This window comes from Siniperca chuatsi, linkage group LG17 (genome assembly GCF_020085105.1).
Source record: "Siniperca chuatsi isolate FFG_IHB_CAS linkage group LG17, ASM2008510v1, whole genome shotgun sequence".
NCBI lineage: Eukaryota > Metazoa > Chordata > Actinopteri > Centrarchiformes > Sinipercidae > Siniperca > Siniperca chuatsi.
Genome location: NC_058058.1, coordinates 22241604 through 22260346, shown reverse-complemented (window position 1 = coordinate 22260346; position 18743 = coordinate 22241604). Strand labels below are relative to the sequence as shown.

General features: G+C 38.9%; 1 protein-coding gene across 3 annotated transcripts in view; it reads left to right on the top strand.

Annotated features, from left to right (window-relative positions):
- Window positions 1-15507, top strand: part of LOC122864233 (CMP-N-acetylneuraminate-beta-galactosamide-alpha-2,3-sialyltransferase 1-like) — a 60679-nt gene extending 45172 nt beyond the window's left edge. For all 3 annotated transcript variants that reach the window (XM_044171491.1, XM_044171490.1, XM_044171492.1), the window contains 4 exons: window positions 10870-11049; window positions 13714-13759; window positions 14534-14653; window positions 14941-15507. In XM_044171491.1, coding sequence (XP_044027426.1) covers window positions 10870-11049; window positions 13714-13759; window positions 14534-14653; window positions 14941-15114 — 520 coding nt within the window. In that variant the 3' untranslated portion in view covers window positions 15115-15507. The remainder of the gene's footprint in view (window positions 1-10869; window positions 11050-13713; window positions 13760-14533; window positions 14654-14940) is intronic.
- Window positions 15508-18743: the final 3236 nt, after the last annotated feature.

Below are 18743 nucleotides of genomic sequence, written 5' to 3'. Positions count from 1 at the left end.
CAAGCACAACATTTAAAAAATCAACTATTTATTAATTCAATTCAATTTTATTTATATAGCGCCAATTCATAACAGAAGTTATCTCATTGCACTTTTCCTATAGAGCTAGACTGTACTCTTTATAATATTATTTACAGAGACCCAAAAAATCCCACAAGCATTTGGCAACAGTGGCAAGGAAAAACTTCCTTTAAGAGGCAGAAACCTTGGACAAAACCAGACTCAAAGGTGGGCGGCCATCCGCCGCTGCTGTGTTAGGTTTTGAGAGAGAGAGAGAGAGGTTTAGGGAAAGGGGGTATTTAATCAAATTGGGCCATATAGCTTTTGTGGAGCTTTGGCAATCATTCCTCCTTTTACTGAAGATGCAGCTACATGGCTACAAGTGAGTGCTACAGGGCAAAAACACAAGCTGTCAGACGATCATACAGATAAGAATCAAAACCAGTTTAGCTATACTGTAAAAACCACTTTTTTGGAGATGAAACCAAAGGTGAAAGCACCCAAAACGTAAGCAAAAACTTCTGACCTACTCGTTAAATTAATGCTTAACGAGTGTGATGTACAAGATTAGATCGCACTCGTTAGTGCCCCGTTAACGAGTCTGAGCACACAGTGTTCCCACACTGTGCAAGATGAGGGCTCCTTCAATGAGCTGCACAAGGTAAGGCATGGCATATTAGATTTGATTGCAATATTCTGCTATTCACATACTCTTGGTCTACAGACCTGGGATGTTGGTATTTCATCAATCCACATTTAGAAACCGGTTGGATAATGTCACCTGTGGTTGCAGGCCGTCTACAGCTTACAGGCGGAGTACCACACCATTTTCAAACAACCTTGAGTGCCACATGGAGTGCAGGTTTTTTTATTCGCCCTGTTAATTACAAAGCCTCAAGCTATAAAAACACACCTGAGACTCTGTGCTTTCATCTCATGTAGTGCTGTTGCCTCATTCTGGCCTCACTGCTTCAGTGTTCATTACTCATCATGATTATTAGTCAGCTGGAACTGCATAGCGATTTACACACATTCAGGCTTACAAAGAAGAGTAGTGGTAACAGCAGCAAACTAGTGAGAATGTGAAGAAATTAGACTACTGAAATACCACTGACCTTTAACTTGTTAGTTGGCTGTTACATGCTGCGTGGTCTGGCTGCACCTTGAAGCATGGAGCCATGTTATGGAATACTGTGGTTCTTGGCTTCGAGCATTTTGAGGACAAATTAATAATAATTAGACATTCGAAATAATGCCCAACAGCGTGCTGGCAGGCAAACAGCCTTGACATTAAAGATGCCATTAATCATTTATCAGCATCACAGTCTCACTTTTCAAGAGGAAGAAAAAAAGACAAGACATACCCCGAGAAAGATATTGTACGTTTTAATGTCAAAACTAACGACATGATGTGACTGAAACTATGAAGACATAAACAGTAGTAATGTAGCTCTCATCAGGTAGTTAGCCAACACAGACAAAATCTTTAAACCTGTATCCATTAATCAATAGCCTGATAATCAGACTGCTTTGCCATATAGTTTGACTTCAGTTATTCAGCTTGACATTTTGTGTTCATGTCAGCTGATCTCTTGATGGGGGGGTATTCTTTGCATTTTTTGTTTTGCCCTAACCGATCAGTAGTGAGTGACGTATCCATCCTGCTGCCAGCCATTTTTAGTTGACATGGAAGCTGTGGTGGTGGTTACTAGAAGTAAGTAAAATCTATTGATCTAATAGATAATCTCTACATTTTAGAGATTAAGAGTTGTTGTTTTTGTAAGTCGGAATCAGAATCAGAATGTGAAATACTTTATTGATCCCCGAGGGGAAACTCTTTTGTTACACCTGCTCACTATCACGTCAATGTACACAGGAATAGAAGTTCTAAGCAAATCAAAATATAATAATACACTATACAGGTAAGATAAATTAAATACAAAGTGGATATGAAGTATAAAATTATAATAAGTGTAAGTACAAAGTGGTTTTAGAGGTTGATGGGTTGATAAGTATGTACGGTATAATAATACAATGTAATAATATAAGTAATAAGCAATAGTAATGAGTACTGTCAAGTTATGTGTAGTTTATTAAGATGATTATAAGACGGTGAATATTGCACAGCAGTAATAAAGGTATGAATAAATATCGATAAATAGGGAATTTTAAACTGAAAACAGAGTATATTGCACAGGAGTATTAAACAGAGAATATTGCACAATTATTTCAAGTATTGCAGTGATGTTAATGATCAATGTCCAGTTTAATGACTTATGGTAATATAGACTGACATGTAGAGGGAGGAGTTAAAGAGTTTGATGGCCACAGGCAGGAATTACTTCCTGTGGCGCTCTGTGGTGCATTTTGGGGGGATGAGTCTTTCGCTGAAGGTACTCCTTTGTTTGACCAGCACGTCATGGAGTGGGTGGGAGACACTGTCCAAGATGGCATGTAGTTTGGCCAGCATCCTCCTCTCTGACACCACCTCCAGAGAGTCCAGCTCCACCCCCACAATGTCACTGGCCTTACGGATCAGTTTGTTGAGCCTGTTAGCGTCCTCTACCCTCAGCCTGCTGCCCCAGCATGCAACAGCATATAGGACAGCACTGGCCGCCACAGACTCATAAAACATCCTCAGCATTGTCCTCAGACCCCCTTTAAAGGCAGGACCTCAGCCTCCTCAGAATATAGAGTCAGCTCTGGCCCTTCCTGTAAAGAGCTTAAGTGTTCTTAGCCCAGTCCAGTTTATTGTCCATGTGTACACCCAGATACTTGTAAGTCGACTTACAGCAACCTGTACTGCTGCGTTAATCTCATCCACTCTTGTCAACATTTTTTTGGCCATTTTCTGTCACTTATAGCAAGCTATTTAGGAAGATTACTTGCCCATTCTTAGAGCAGATACGGCTGCTTAACCAGACCGTAAACTAAATTGTATTAGGCTAACCCACATTGGCTGGCCCTTCTGGCTTGATAGGCAGTTTAATCTGAATGCCATGGAATGTTTCAGCATTCCAGAACCATCTCCCTTACTTGCACCCATGCACTGGACACTGCTAGCTGCTGCTAGCAAAAATAATCATAAAAAACTTTAATGAATAAAGTCCTCGGGGGCACCACTCTTCTTAAAGAAGAGAAATGATAGCCAATTAATTGACTGAGTCTCATAAAATACACTAAACTATCAATTTGGAACTAGATTAATCCATCCATCCATCCAATGGTCCCAATTGACTGCCTATCCCAGTGTCTAGGCAGGGCACACCCTGGACAAATACACTCACACATTCATTATCAATTTGTTATCAATTAACCTACACATGCATGTCTTTGACTCAGATTAATAATTAAGTTAATTAATAATAAGCACAATTACCACTGTCAGTTATCAATCTTCTCTCCTGTGGAATCAGATCCCAGTTTGGGTTCGGGAGGCAGACACATTTAAGAATAGGCTTAAGACTTTCCTCTTTGATAAAGCTTATAGTTAGGGCTGGCTTGGGTGAGTCCTGAACCATCCCTTAGTTATGCTGCTATAGGCCTAGACTGCCGGGAGACTTCCCATGATGCACCTCTTTCCTCTCTCCTTCTCTCCCTCTCCATCTGTATGCATTTTTATCCCATTACTGCATGTTGCTAACTCAAGATCTTCTCTCTCCTGTAGTTTTGTGCTTTCTTGTTTCTTTCCTCTCTCCTTCTGTCGCTTTCAGCAGGTATTTCTGCCTCTGGAGCTGCAGAGACTGGATCTGTGGTTGTGGGCCACCTGCTGCCCCTGTGTTCCTGCTCAACAACTGCTACTACAGTTGTTATTGGCTCTGTTACTATTAGTGTCATATTATTCCTATGTATGACTGTCATTCCAATTATTATTAATTTATTAATATTAATATTACCACTACCATTACATTGTTATTATTTAAAAAATCTAGGTGGTATTTGCATTGTGCTATATATATCTCAAAACCTAACACAGCAGCCCACCATTGAGTCTGGTTCCACTCGAGGTTTCTGCCTCTTAAAAGGAAGTTTTTCCTGGCCACTGTCGCCAAGTGCTTGCTCATGGTGGGATTTGTTGGGTCTCTGTAAATAATATTATAAAGAGTACGGTCTAGACCTGTAGAAAAAGTGCAATGAGATAACTTCTGTTATGAATTGGCACTATATAAAAATTTTTTATTGAAAATTTAATTGACTAGGTTGAAGGATTTGGAGTTCTACATAGAAGAGGTTGGCAAATTACTCACTCTTCTGAAACATTAAAGAAGCCAGCTTAATTATACACAAGAATTAATTAAAGATAATAAAGCAAAAACACACAATATGAAGACTAACTCTAAATGCACTAAACTACAGAACAAAGGGATGTGTGTGTGTGTGTGTGTGTGTGTGTGTGTGTGTGTGTGTGTGTGTGTGTGTGTGTGTGTGTGTGTGTGTGTCTGTCTTGGTGTGTGCCAAAAGGAATGTGTGTGTTTATTTGTTCTGCCTCCGTATGTCTCATGTGCACAAGCATGAACCCACGTGGTCAGAAACAAAGGAACATGTGAAGTGGGAGCTTTAAAGTTACTCTCCGCCGTGTGTGGTTGTATTTAAGTCAAATTAGAGGTGTATGTGTGTGGTCTGTTTAGGATAATGGTGCCAAGTTAAAAGGAGTTAGTTAGCATGCAATGACTGTCTGTGTGGAGCCTAACATAACTAACATCAACTTAGCATGTGGCTACCAAATTAACCTAACAGATGAACACGTCACAACAACAAAACCTCAAAAAAACACATCAGTACATGTACATCATTAACTAAACAGTCCTGTGCTTAGCCAAGTACACTGTTACACTATGCTGTACCCAGTTGTTACGTCACCCATCCGTGGGCAGGAAAGAGAGGTGGCTTTGGTGCTGCTGTTAGCTGGCAATCAGTCTGTTGTAGATGATGGGTAAGATTCTTTGCTGAGAGATGACAAGACAGGACACATACACTGGAACACGAGTTGATCTTCAATCAGGCTGGGTTTAATATCAGCTGAGGAGCATTGCAAGAATACCCAAAGAACCAAGAAAAGCTTAACATATATATATATACCATTCTAGAAATGGACCTTTAACCTTAGCTAGGGCCACCCTTCTTGGTTACCTTCAAAACATATTTATCTTACTTTCCTGGACCCCCCAAGACACATCTGGAAGCTCTTCTTCATTGGGGCCCTGTCCTTTACGTTACCTCATAACATGTCATTCCTGACCCATTCCTAATCCTGGAGCCCCATAATGTTCCAAACAGATGTGGTTCCAGTCCAATTGATATATTATAGATAAACATACTCTAAACTATAACACATGCAACTTCAACATGGATTGACCGATATTTAACCTAACAGTAGACGAGCCAAGCTTGGAAGAATTGCGGTTCCGCTGTGGAAGCGTCTGGTTGTCCTTACAGAGGTAACAGCTCAGCTTAATTTGGTTCGTGCTCCTGTTAGCATGTGACGTTAGCTGGCAGGCTTTGTATGTGGCGCTAAACTTTGTTGCAGAGATCTAGCAGGCTCTCGTGTCGCTGCAGTAAGATCAACGGCTGTCCGCCGCAGTGAAGGATTCCAGGAGAAAGAGGGAGAACAAATTATCGCTGATCTTTTTATTGACCTGGTGACATCCAGGTCACAGGTCAGACTGGCCAATGCTGCATTCAAAGGCTCTCAGGATTGTGGGACAAAAGAGAATGCAGTCTCCTAACAGTTAACAATCACCCAAATAAATGAATTCATCTGTGGAGTCCCAACACTGACTACACTGACAAAAGATAAAGTCAGCCACACTGATCAGTCCAGAGCTGCACACATTTAAAACTACAGATGACAGGACGTTGGAGTTTAATTTTGTTTTAATTATTTCTTAAACATTCACTGTAGCATTAGAAATGCTGTGATATAATGGTTGATCATTTATTCGTTTTTTAAGACCCCTCAAACTTGAACTTTTGTTGTTTTTGGGAGAGCCCCTAAAAGAGGCCTGAGCTCCCCTGAGTAATTTGAACACTGTTTTATATTATCTGTAAATAATCAAGCACTGTTGCCTGTCAATGTCATAGATCAAGCATTGCATAGACATCACAACAGCAGCCCATAATCCGCACTGGCAGGTGTGCTTAAATATTAGGCCCACACCAGCCTGTTACACAAGAATAACACTAGACTGAGCAATGATACATTGATGTGAAATCTGAACAATTTAAATACCTTTAATTTAATGCCTCAGTGATGTTTCTCTAATGCATGTTCTTTTTTTATCTGAAGAGAATGTTTTGGGTGTAGTCCATCTGATCTGATGCAGTCTTGGTAGTGTTCACCCACTGATGTATAATATATATATTTGGTCGTCTGAAAATATATTACAATACATTACATAACAGTGCTCCTGTTTGCAGTGAAATGCCTTAACTCAAATCAGTAGATCTTTGCACATATGCACACTGACTTGTATATTTGAGCTTTCAAGAGTCACTTACGTTGAGTGAAGTTGATTGATGCTCAAAGTACTGGCACTTTATACTTGTAACCTCCATATACATTAGTTCTGCTTTAAATCATTGGTCAAGATATCTGTCATCAGTAAAAAGACCTCCACTCTGAATTTCACTCCTCTACTGAGAATGACTCATCTGTCCTGGTTTCATGCTTTCTCTGGAAGGGTGTTACAGACCCTCTGAGCTGTATAATTCCCCAATTCTGTTATTATAGTGAGCCACATCAAAATCTTTACATGAGCTAGTGTTTGATATGCACAAAAATATTGATCCTAATCACTCCACTTAAATGTATTAAAAGCATTCTTCATCTCACATTGCTGTATTCTGTGTTTCCTAACTATTTGTGTATTCCAGGTAAAAAGCCTTTTTTGCGTGAGCAAACCATCTTGTTAGTGAGATGGACTTTTCAAAAGCTCAATACATCTGCTCCAGTTTGTTTCAAGTCCATCTGGTACACATTTCCAGTGCCAGGAGGGAGTTAGAGCAAAAGCTGAATATTGATTAGACCAATCTGAAATATTTGCCTCTTTAGAGTAGTTGACACCACACGCCCCCACAAGATTAAGTGAACGAGCTGCCTACTAAATCCACTTAACAACTTAAGTTCACTTCTTGAGTGCCCTTACAGACTTGCAATATCATAGCATTGACCCCTGTAGTGAGTAATGGCAAGATCCATAGTCTTCCACAGATCTCAAGAGGAACTTTTGAGTAGCACGAAAAAGTTAGTTTGTTTGTTATACAAAATGAATGACAATTTTGTGCTGTTGTTGGGATTCACAATGGTTAAAGGGGCTCCAAACTGTGTAGGTGCAATCAATTAAATTTGGCTATCAAGATTATCAAAGATAATCATAAATAAAGTCCTCGGGAGCACCACTCTTCTTAAAGAAGAGAAATGATAGCCAATTAATTAACTGAGTCTCATAAAAAAACACTAAACTATCAATTTGGAACTCAGATTAATAATTAAGTTAATTAATGACCATTGATAGCTAGTAGGTTGAAGGATTTGGAGTTCAACATAGAAGAGGTTGGCAAATTACTCACTCTTATGCAACATTAAGGAAGCCTTCATAATTATACACAAGAATTTATTAAAGATAAGAAGGCAAAAACACACAATATGAAGCCTAGCTCTAAATACTAAAACTATAGAACAAAGGGATGTGTGTGTGTGTGTGTGTGTGTGTGTGTGTGTGTGTGTGTGTGTGTGTGTGTGTGTGCGTGTGCATGTGCGTCCAAGATGGCTGTTTGGATCTAAGATGGCGTCAAACTAAATAATGTGTGTAGGTTTCTTTGTTCTGCCTCTGTATGTCTCGCGTACACGAGCGCACGTGGTCAGAACAAGAAAGCATGTACAGCAGGAGCTTTAAAGTTCCTCTCCACCAGGTGTGGTTGTCTTTAAGGGCCAAAGGTGTATGTGTATGATCTGTTTAGGATGGTGCCAAGTTAAAAGGAGTTAGTTAGCATGCAAAGACTCTGTGTGGAGCATAACATAAATGAGAGAAAACAAATGACCGTTGAACCCTTTTATTGACCTGGTGACATCTGGGTCACAGGTCAGACTGACCCATGGGCGCTGTAAGGCTGCGTTCAGTGCTCTCGGGATTTTGGAATGCTGAGTTCAAATGCTCTCGGGATGTTCAGTTAAAAATCGCACAAATGAATGAATTCATCTTTGGACTCCCAACACTGTCCAACAACGAACAGTGCCTTGCCTTTTTAGCTGCTGTGTAAGATGTCAAATGGGATATAGTTTGGAAGAAGAAAATAAGTCAGAGTCTTTTGCTGTTTTCCTGTTGTGTGTGAGTTGAGAAGAACAGTATGTAAAGTTCAATCAAAGCCTAGTCTAAGAAAAACTACCTGCAAGTACTAAGGCAAAGTAATGTGGTGTTACAGTAGAATATCTCTGAATATGCCGCAGAAGTGATGGATTCTTCACATTATACTATTTAATATGTGGCATGGTGTTCCTCTGCCCTCACTGATGTACTTTTTCATCTGCTCTGGACGGCAGGGATCCATTTGCTGAGCAATTCTTAAATTCCCAGAAGCTGTAGTTACCATTAAAGGAGAAATCCACCGATGTAGTGCTGTCAAAAACTGTTCTTTTCTACTGAGATATTGCACCATTAAACATCTTGCCAATACTTCTCTTCTTCCATACATTGCAGTTTTAGCTCAGTCAGTGCCATGATCCTGGTTTGGTTCGGAGGAAACAGTACACATTACTTGTTAATGGAGAGTAAACCAATTGCTCTTTCTTCTCTTTTTCTCAATTTCTGAGGTAAAATGGACCGAACAGTCTGTGCTGTGAGTTTTTTGTAGATGTGTTCACATGAAATCACGACACATCATTATTCTGTAAAGTACAGCTCCTTTCCCCCAGAATGATACAACCGTTGATGCAATATCATAATAATCAGTGCAGTGTCGATAATAACCAAAGACACATCTGGTGCTGCAGCTTTATTACTGGTGACACAACACTTCTCTCCTCTGGGACTGACTGGCCTTCCTACCATTTCACAGCTGTAGCATTGCTTTATTTAGCTGTGCATTAAAGACAGCTGTGCATCACATCTCTAAGTCCCTCCTGTTTTTATAAGCTGATTAAATATATGTTTTTAATTTAGGTGCTTAGTTTAATTCACATACCAACCTTTCAATTTGTTTTTTATTAGATCCTGTATTATATACCTTTGACTTGACTATGAAAGGTTGAAAGAAAAAGTTGTGAAAGCCAAATATGCATTTAACAATGAACAACTGAAAATGAATTAAGCGGTTTATACAGCTTTAAACTGCTATAATCAATATTTGTGTATCAACAATGGGTCAAATGACTACATGTTTAAGAAATGGGTCATAATGATGAACCCACAGAGAATATGTCCCTCAGAAGATCAAAAATAGAGCTAAAAGGAAAGTGGATATTGGACTAACATTCACCAGATGAACAGAAACAGAACTCATGAACAAATGAATGGTAATGCTGCTTGATATCTGCTGGATGTGTAAATAGGCAACTGTTAACAGCCACGTTAGCTGCTAGCTATCAACTTAAAAATGTATACAGAAATAGGCCAGTGTTGTGTTTACTGGTTGTTTCTTTTTCCCTCAAGTGGCTTAAAAATAAGTGAATGCAGGTTTATTAACAAAATGTGGGGGATATGTGGAGTATTTTCATATCCAAATCCAGTCTAAGGATAGAGGGTGTTGTATGCAGAAAATTGTAGAACCCGTCAAATTGCAAAATAGGCTATATGTATAAATAAAATTTACTTGACTTGATTGATGAAATACAACCAAACCTTTCATATTATTATTATTGATGTAACTAAGTGTTCTGTTTTATGGCATAAGAGCTGCAACAAGTTTTTTAGCATTAGCATGGAGCACAAAAGGCAGCCATCTACCAGGGAAACATGAAAGATTTTGGTCGTGACTAATTAATTGTTAAGTTGATCATTTGCCCCATTTCCCAAAAACTATCCATTTATGTTTTATTTCACTTTGGTTTTATTTCCCCAAGACTGTCTTTTAGGAGTTATATTCAATTGGTCATGGTCATTTAACCCGAGAGGCTACATCTCATAAAGTTGCAACATGAAACAGCAAAAAAATTCATATCAACTGTAAGATAGCCTAGACACCAATAGCTTCTTGCAGGAGGTCATTTTGAGTCCTGACAGGCTCAGGCTGAACATGTCAAGTTGTTTTATAGCTGTCATCTCAGAGTCAGTAATGAGGAAGATGATATTGCTCAGACCGGAGCACCCAAACAGGTGATGCTAGTCACACGGGGGTCAGCTTCATGATTTGTCTTCTCTGTGTCACTTCTTTCCACTGACCGAAACCAACTGCCACTGTCAAACTATGTTCCAATTACTGCTCCAGCTTGAGTGAGTATTGTTGGACATAATAATAGGGACGCCTCGCCTTGCTTGCCAAGCGGTAATTTTTGAGCTCTAAATGGACACTGGATTGTTCTGAATTGCTGTTTGGATGTCCAGAACACGGTGAAGCGGGACAAACTGTGCTTTTTGTTTTTCTCTTTATTTATATTTTAATGTTTTTTTCCTTAAAATAGTGATCATGGCTGGCCGATCATGTCTCAGTGCCATGTGGTTTGGCTGACTTCATGAAAACTAATCCCTTTGTAGATTATGGGTATTAGTACAACAAACAGTCAAATGTTTCCCATCTTTCTAACATGTGGGTGAAACAAACCTCAATTTGAATTTTCCTAGAAAAGATAAAGATAGCAAAGCAACTAAGAAAAAAAAAGAGAAAGGTGGATGTTACAAAAATAGTCCAGAATCAAAAATCTCTTTGTCCCGGCAGAATGAACCAGGCTCCCACCACTGGTTTTGAAGAGGATGTTGGTGCCAGAACAACACATCATGTCATGTATCCAGAAAGTGCCATAGACCTGGACAACATCACCAATCTGGTGCTGATCCCTTTCAAGACTCTGGATCTGCAGTGGATCATTAGTGCTCTGACCACGGGTACCATTAAGCAGTAAGTGTACTTATCAAATGTTGAAGTGGTCATATTATGCTTTTTGGGTTTTCCCCTTTCCTTTATTGTGTTATATGTCTTTTTTGTGCATGTAATAGATTTACAAAGTGAAAGAGCCCAAAGTCCACCCCAAAGGCAGCTACCCACAGAAAACACTGCTCCTGAACTGCCTGAAAACAGCTCGATTGTAGTCCAGGATTACTTCTGTAATGTATCTACGTCACTATGTAACATTGAGCAGTTTCCACAAGTACACCTAAATATGAAATTAAAATAACGTTAGATACCCTCCAGGCAGTCAATGGACATAAAGTTGTTACTGTGATGTAGAGACAGTGCACAGCTAAAATGTCACCTATGAAAGATAAATACAACATCTTTCACATTACACATAGTCATTTGATCCATTCTTAATATAAAAATATTGATTAGTGCGGCTTTAAAGTGGTCACATTATGCTTATTTTCAGGTTCATCATTTTATTATGGGGTTGTACCAGAATAGGTTCACATAGTTTAACACAACCATAATAACTTCATATGTGTAATATAATAGTATGTCAATGTTGTGTTACAGCTTGTTGCACAGCCACCAAGTAGCCAAAAAAATCAATGTAGGTTAAAAAGAGACTTAAATGTGCTTATTTAAAATATTCTTTATTGTCACCTTAAAAAACAAACCATGAAAAAAAACATTTGTGACAATGAGTAAGCAAGCTCAAAAATGATACTTTATGAAAGCACAAATATTATGATACAAATTTTAAAAAACACAAGCATAAATAAAATCTAAACAAAACAGACAACAACATTAAAAAAGGAGGCAGGGGTATGATGCCAAAAGTCCAAAACTAATTCACGTATTAAGAAATGGAAATATCTGGTCTTAAGGCATTTCTTCAATATTCTTTTGTGTAATTGTAAGTTCCCTCTTAACTTGATTGTCATTATTCCATGGTTTGAATTTTTCTTTTTTTTACTTTCCAGTCATGGATGCATAGGCATGATTTCTGTAGCCATAATTTAGTTATATGTTTTAAAGGAGAAGTGAATGTATGTGATTTTTACAATGAATTTCTGTCAGCATTCTACCAAGTAATACAAATCAGTCTACATCCAAAACAAGAGGCTCTCTAATATATATTTTTTTCGATTTCAATTAATTTTCAATTATTTTTCCTAGAATTACATCATTTGGCAAAACTCATTTGGAAATGGGAAAACTTTTAACTGTCCTAGAAATTTAAAAGGCGCGAATGCATTATCATGCATGTGTTGCACTCCCAGATTCATTTACACTCTCCAAATACCAGACTGCCATAACAATCACACTCACTCAGTATTCCTATTCGTCAGATTGCCTTAACAAGGATAATCACTCAGTTTTAATCTTCCAGTAAATTTTTACCTTCAGCTGCCTCAATCTCAATGACCCGTAATCATTAGCTTGATTACTGGACATCCAGGGAAAAAAATGAAGCCGCTGCCAATAACTCAAACACACCAACATGTTAGATGGTAGAAGGCTGAGTTAATCCAAACAAATGTTTCCTATAAATGTGCAGTTGTCGTCCAACTCTGCCAAAGCAATCATTCTGCATCATTAAATTTCACTTTACTGGCAGTAATGTCAGCATTAGTCCAACAGCCATTAGATCTTAACTGAGTGTTGTGAATTATTTTGTTATATTTTCTAGTCTTGTTAAATAAAATGGGGCTCTATGAAAGGACAGAACTACTGTATGTGAAGGGACACAGGACCAACTGTTTCTGGTCCACATTCACACTCCTGACTTTGAATAGGAACAGTCCTGAAATTGAAGCACTTCTCTATGCAGAAATATCAAGCTTGTGTGTTGTGTGTGTTAATCGATGTACTTTTTAACATTAGGGTGTATAATGTAGTGAATAATATAATGCACCAGAAGCATGACGGGCCATTTTCATATTCATTCACCACAAAACTTTGAGGAACTTGACTGTTATATTGTACAGCACACATTTCTAAACAGCATTAGAGCAGTCTGTATAATCTTTGAATTTTAATGAAACTCATTGCTGCAGAGGATGGTATCTATATGATCATTACTTTTCATTTCAGTCATTAGCATGCCATCCCTTTCCGTTTTCAACAAAGTCTACCCAGGCATGGTGTAGAATTTACATCAACTTCAAACTTACACTTTGTCACCTTAGTATAGTTTTTTTTAGCTCCTTTATTGATGAAAATGGCATGTTTACCACAAGATGTCTACATGCAGTTTGCATATGAAAATATTGTTAATTTTCATATACAAACTGCACACTCCTTTATGCAAAGAGTCTTTACAGTTTCTCCTCCAACCTGGCATGACGAACAGCGCCGCACTGCATGCTCTCATGTGATGAATGATGCAAAATGATGCACCTCGAAATCTGCCCGTGATATTTAATCAGCTTTCCTCGTACAGTTGTAATAAGGAAAGACACTGGGGATATATTTTTAGACATGTCCTCAGTTAAATGAGATTAAATGCATAGACAACCATCATGCTGTGGTTGTGGATGTGATACCAATGATTGCAGACATACAGGCACAATTGTGTTCAGCAAAAACAGCATTTCAGGGATTTTCAAGGCAATTAAAGGCCAAATGTTAAGCCCCTGGTATTTTCTTGTGTTACAGCACATATGCACCTGTTATATCCAGGATAAAAGCAAACAAAGATAAGGTGAGTTATACAAAGGTTTACCAATGATTTTACATATTTTTATTAAGCATGGAATTACTTTTGTTTGGGCATGATGTATTCTCTTTTAAAAAAATACAAGGTTTGTATGAAAACTTAATATAGCCTCTACATTTTTATCATGATTTCCAAAGTCCTTCTCACATGAACTCTTCTGGTCTGGCACATGCCAGTAGGAATCATCATGTGGTGGGAAGTGGTATTGGCCAGTGACATTGACAGTGAGTTTTAATGTGCATTATGCTGGTCAAAGAGCAGCGACATACCACTAAGAATTTGCATATTAAAAACAGGAGTGGTACACCATCGGTATATGCGGGTGAAAAGTGCCAGTGAGTAGGTGTTTAAGTCTCATAAGCCAGTAGAACAGCAGCGGAACAGTGACCTACTACTTACCATCAGCATATGCCACGCAAACAAGAGTGGCATACCATCAGTCACTTTTCAGTCAAATGTAGCATTAAGGTTTCCCTTCATTTGAACTAAGGAGCCCAGCCCAAACTATTAAAAACAGCCCCAGACCAAAGCTCTCTCTCCAAAGTAGACTATACTTTTGACTGTGTGTATATATATATATATATATATAGTATACTGTACGTAGCTTATATTGAATATTTTTTCTTCCTGATGTTTCTTTTTCAATAGTTATTTATGTAACTGTAAAATTATGTAAGCAAATGAGAATACAGAAATGAATCTTTTTCTCTTGTCTCAGTAAATTGCAAATGTGCAAAAATTCCTACGACTCTTTTGCAGGTGTTGATTTACAGTCCAACATTTTTCAAATACGTCTATGAGTCTTGGCTTGAGGGTCATGGACGATATCCTTCCACTGGCTTCCTCAGCTTACTGCTCGCTATCCACATATGTGATGAGGTTAGTTGAACTACAGTATTAAGCACATGAATGACTTTGACAAACAAGAGCTACTGAATTCCTCAGTAAAGTGAAATAACTTTACAAGGACAACTTTCTTGATGTTTTATCATATTTGATTTTCAGTATACTGTGATGAGTTAAGAAAAATAAGGAAATACCAAAAATATGTGGATCTGAACTGATGTGAAAATTGAACAAACTCCAGAGATGAATAAGTGTATAAAGCTTGGTGGATGATGTTTTACTGTGCATGTGACAGTACTTTTGTTCCTCGTCTGCTCCAGGTCAATGTGTTTGGATTCGGTGCAGACCAGTACGGAAACTGGCACCACTACTGGGAGGAGAACAATTTGGCCGGAGATTTCCGACACACAGGAGTCCATGATGGAGATTACGAATATAATGTCACACTGCTGCTGGCAGACAAGCACAAAATCCGAATGTTTAAAGGCAGATGATACCAAGCCCATATGTGCAGTGGGATGACCACCAAATGAACCTCAGCAGCCTTTTAATGTTTATTTTTCCTTCGCCTCACACAGGAAGAACGCTTTCATCATGATTTCCAAAGACATTCTCACGTGAACTCTTCTGGTCTGTCCAGTTTCCTGTTCTTCACTTAAGCTACTGTTTAAGAAATGTCCCTCGTAGTGACAAACCAGCTGAGCTTTTGTCTCTGTGTCCACACACAGACCAGGACGGAACAATCAACAAGACAAAAGCAACACTGCGGTTTGTTCTGTAATCTGTAATCTGTAATCCCAATTTGAAAAATTAGTGGGAGTGAACAGACAAGAAGACAAGAGAAGATGTCAACGAGCATGCTATACATAAAAAGCTTTAGTACTATAGTATGTGTATACTCTTTATGTTCTTCTTTTTACATAAATGGCTAGCATTAGGGCTACCTGAAGCTTTGTATGTTAATGGTCATTGATACAAAATAAGTCCTGTTGACAGCAGTAGTCAGACAAAGTGCCATAATAACTCCAAATTTTACAAAAATTACTTGATGTATAGACATAGCAAGGGAGTTCATAATTGTCTTTTATGCAGGAAGAGCGTCTCATAGAAATATAACCACTGTCTGATGATCTAAAAGATGTATGTTGGACGCTGTTAAACTCCAAATTAACAGGCAACAAGCATTTTAATGAGCTTCACAACAAAACACACCATTGACTATACTGTAAATATCACTGCAGTATAAATTTCCACCATATGGCAGTGAAAGTGTTTTACATTATAATAATGGCAGGTATGAGAGAGTCAGCTCTTTTTCCATCACACTGACCGATTCTGACCAAATTCTCATAAACTACCTGCACTGCAGAGCTACTTGCTTCTTGCTTGTCTGTTTGCAGCTGTAAAATATAGTTCAAGTCCAAAATCAGCCCCAAAGAACATATTTTACTATAATGTCACATTTATAGATTACCCACAGGGCCGGAGCCAGGGTTTTAGAAATGCTCAGGTCCCCACATAGACTGTATATAAAGATGGACGCGGCGTCTCCACCTCCTCCCACTGTACTAAACAAAGCCAAAATATCCCGGATACAGGAGCTGCCATCTTGTGCTGGTGACGTCATTTGGAGTCAGAGTCTGCGCAGTAGAGCTCGGGGTTGGAGCTGTGGTATCAGGGTCCCGCTCACACACCCAGTCGACTCAATCGCGAGCTGGCCTCAGCTGTCAATCATGACGTGAAACCCCCTTTTTATAGCATCAAATAACTAATTAAAACCAAACTTATCAGAGAAATGAACACTTGAACAGACATCAGCGTGATAAGAACTGCCTAAACTGACAGAAACCATCTTTGGGTAAATTTTATTTGACATGTACTGAGTTTTTAGTTTGGCCCATGTCCCATCCGCTAACATGGAGGGGGCGGGGTTTATGACCTATACTGCAGCCAGCCACCAGGGGGTGATCGAGATGTTTTGGCTTCACTTTCAGAGAGCTGTCATGTCGTCCATCTTAATATACAGTGGGTCCCCCCAACATACCGCCACCCCCACTTAGAAAGTTTGAGCACATACCAAAAAATAAAGTCTAAAATTATTCAAATTTACCATAAAATTTTGTACAAACATTCATGTTCCCCAGAGGATGAATCCTAATAACTTTCCTGATCCCCTGACTTTTCCTCTAGTGCCACCAGCAGGTTGACATTTGTGGTTTTGAGTGAAATATCTCAAAAACTATTGAATGGATTGCAATGAAATTTGGCATTCATGTCCCCCATGAATTGTAATAGCTTTGGTGATCCCTTTTGATCTAACTCCATCATCAGGTCAAATTTTTATTTGTCCAATACTTCTAGTTATTACTAAATACCTGCAAAACGAATGACATTCCCATTAGCCTCTGTTGTAGTTTGTGTTTTGTGCTAACACGCTAAACTTACATGGTGAACATGGCGAACATTATACCTGCCTCACATCGGCATGTTAGCATTGTCATTGTGACCACGTTAACATGCTATTGCTAGCATTTTGCTCAAAGCACCGCTGTGCAGGTACAGCCTCACAAAGCCGCTAGCATGGTTGCAGAATCTTCGTCTTGTTTTAAATTGTGGAATAAACTCCCTCCAGCTTGCTACAATCAACAAATTCTCAGAAAAAGTACAGAGGACATGATCTCAATCCCCTTAGCATGGGCCTAAATAGCCAGTAGCTTCCAGGATTGCTACAGCAGAACATGCAAAGCGTAGCTGTAGCTATCAGCATAGTGTTGAAGCTTTGTCAAAGGTAGTATCAAAACGCTTCAAGAAATCTAGGATTACAGAATAATTTTATTCACATATATTCCTTTTAACTACATGGCTAATTACAAAGTGAGCAGTCAATTATGAAAAAGCATTGTTTTTGGGTTGATTTTTTGGAATGTCTATTGGCCCTAAAGGGCTCTACTAGAGACCAGCAGCAAGGTGTGGATTAAGAGTCATGCTATAATGAAGCAGAAATTAAGTGTTTTGAAAATAAGTTTATGTTATTGTTGTGTATACAGTGTCAATTTTAAAGAATCATAAGCATGATACATATAACCATCTTAAGTGTTTGTCAGTAAGATTTTTTTGTATATGCCACAGAACACAGCGTTGGGTATATATACATCGATACACGTAAGGTAGGTATGTCAACATATTTGGCTCTGCAGTTTTGATGAAAAACAGCCATGATTTGTTCACGCTTGAAATTATTAGCTGCACTTGTTGTAGATGTGTGAATACTGACTGCTTTATGATTCGGAAGCTCCTCACGTTATCATTTTCACCAAAAATGTTGTAAGTGTTATATCAGATTTGTCAGGAATTGAGCTTGGCGGTGCTTATCTAATAGGCTACGATTTGCTCCATGTGCCTTGAAACATAATGGGACATTTGCCCGGTCAGTGTCTCCATGATCTTTTCCCACTCCATGTGGGAGCAGGCTGATAAGAAGAGAAACCACAACATTAGATCAATTCACATTTGTCAGCCACCTTGCATGCATACTCTGTCACAGTAGTCAACAGAGGTGTCCATTTGTTCTGCAGGGGACACTGGCACCTAGTGGACAAGAACATGTATCACTTGATTTGTCCATTATAAGACTGATGTGATGACTAACTATTAACTGACACTTTTGCAATTGTATTCATTGTTTAATGTTCAAACATAATTACAAAGTCATCAATCACACACCTGTTTTTGATCTACTTTTCCATCCAGTTGAGGTCTTAATTGTTGAATAGTTCCATCCATCCATCCATCCATTTTCTACCGCTTGGTCCCATTAGGGGTCGCGGGTGACTGGAGCCTATCCCAGTGACTTTGGGCCTTAGGCAGGGTACACCCTGGACAGTGGCCAACTCGTCGCAGGGCTAACACAGACACAGACAAGGACAGACAACCATTCACTCTCACATTCATTCAATACGGGCAATTTAGAGTTATCAATTAACCTACACATGCATGTCTTTGGACGGTGGGAGGAAGCCGGAGAACCCGGAGAGAACCCACGGTAACACGGGGAGGACATGCAGACTCCACCCAGAGAGATTGTGTGACGTTGTTGAATAGTTCCATTATCATAAAATTATCA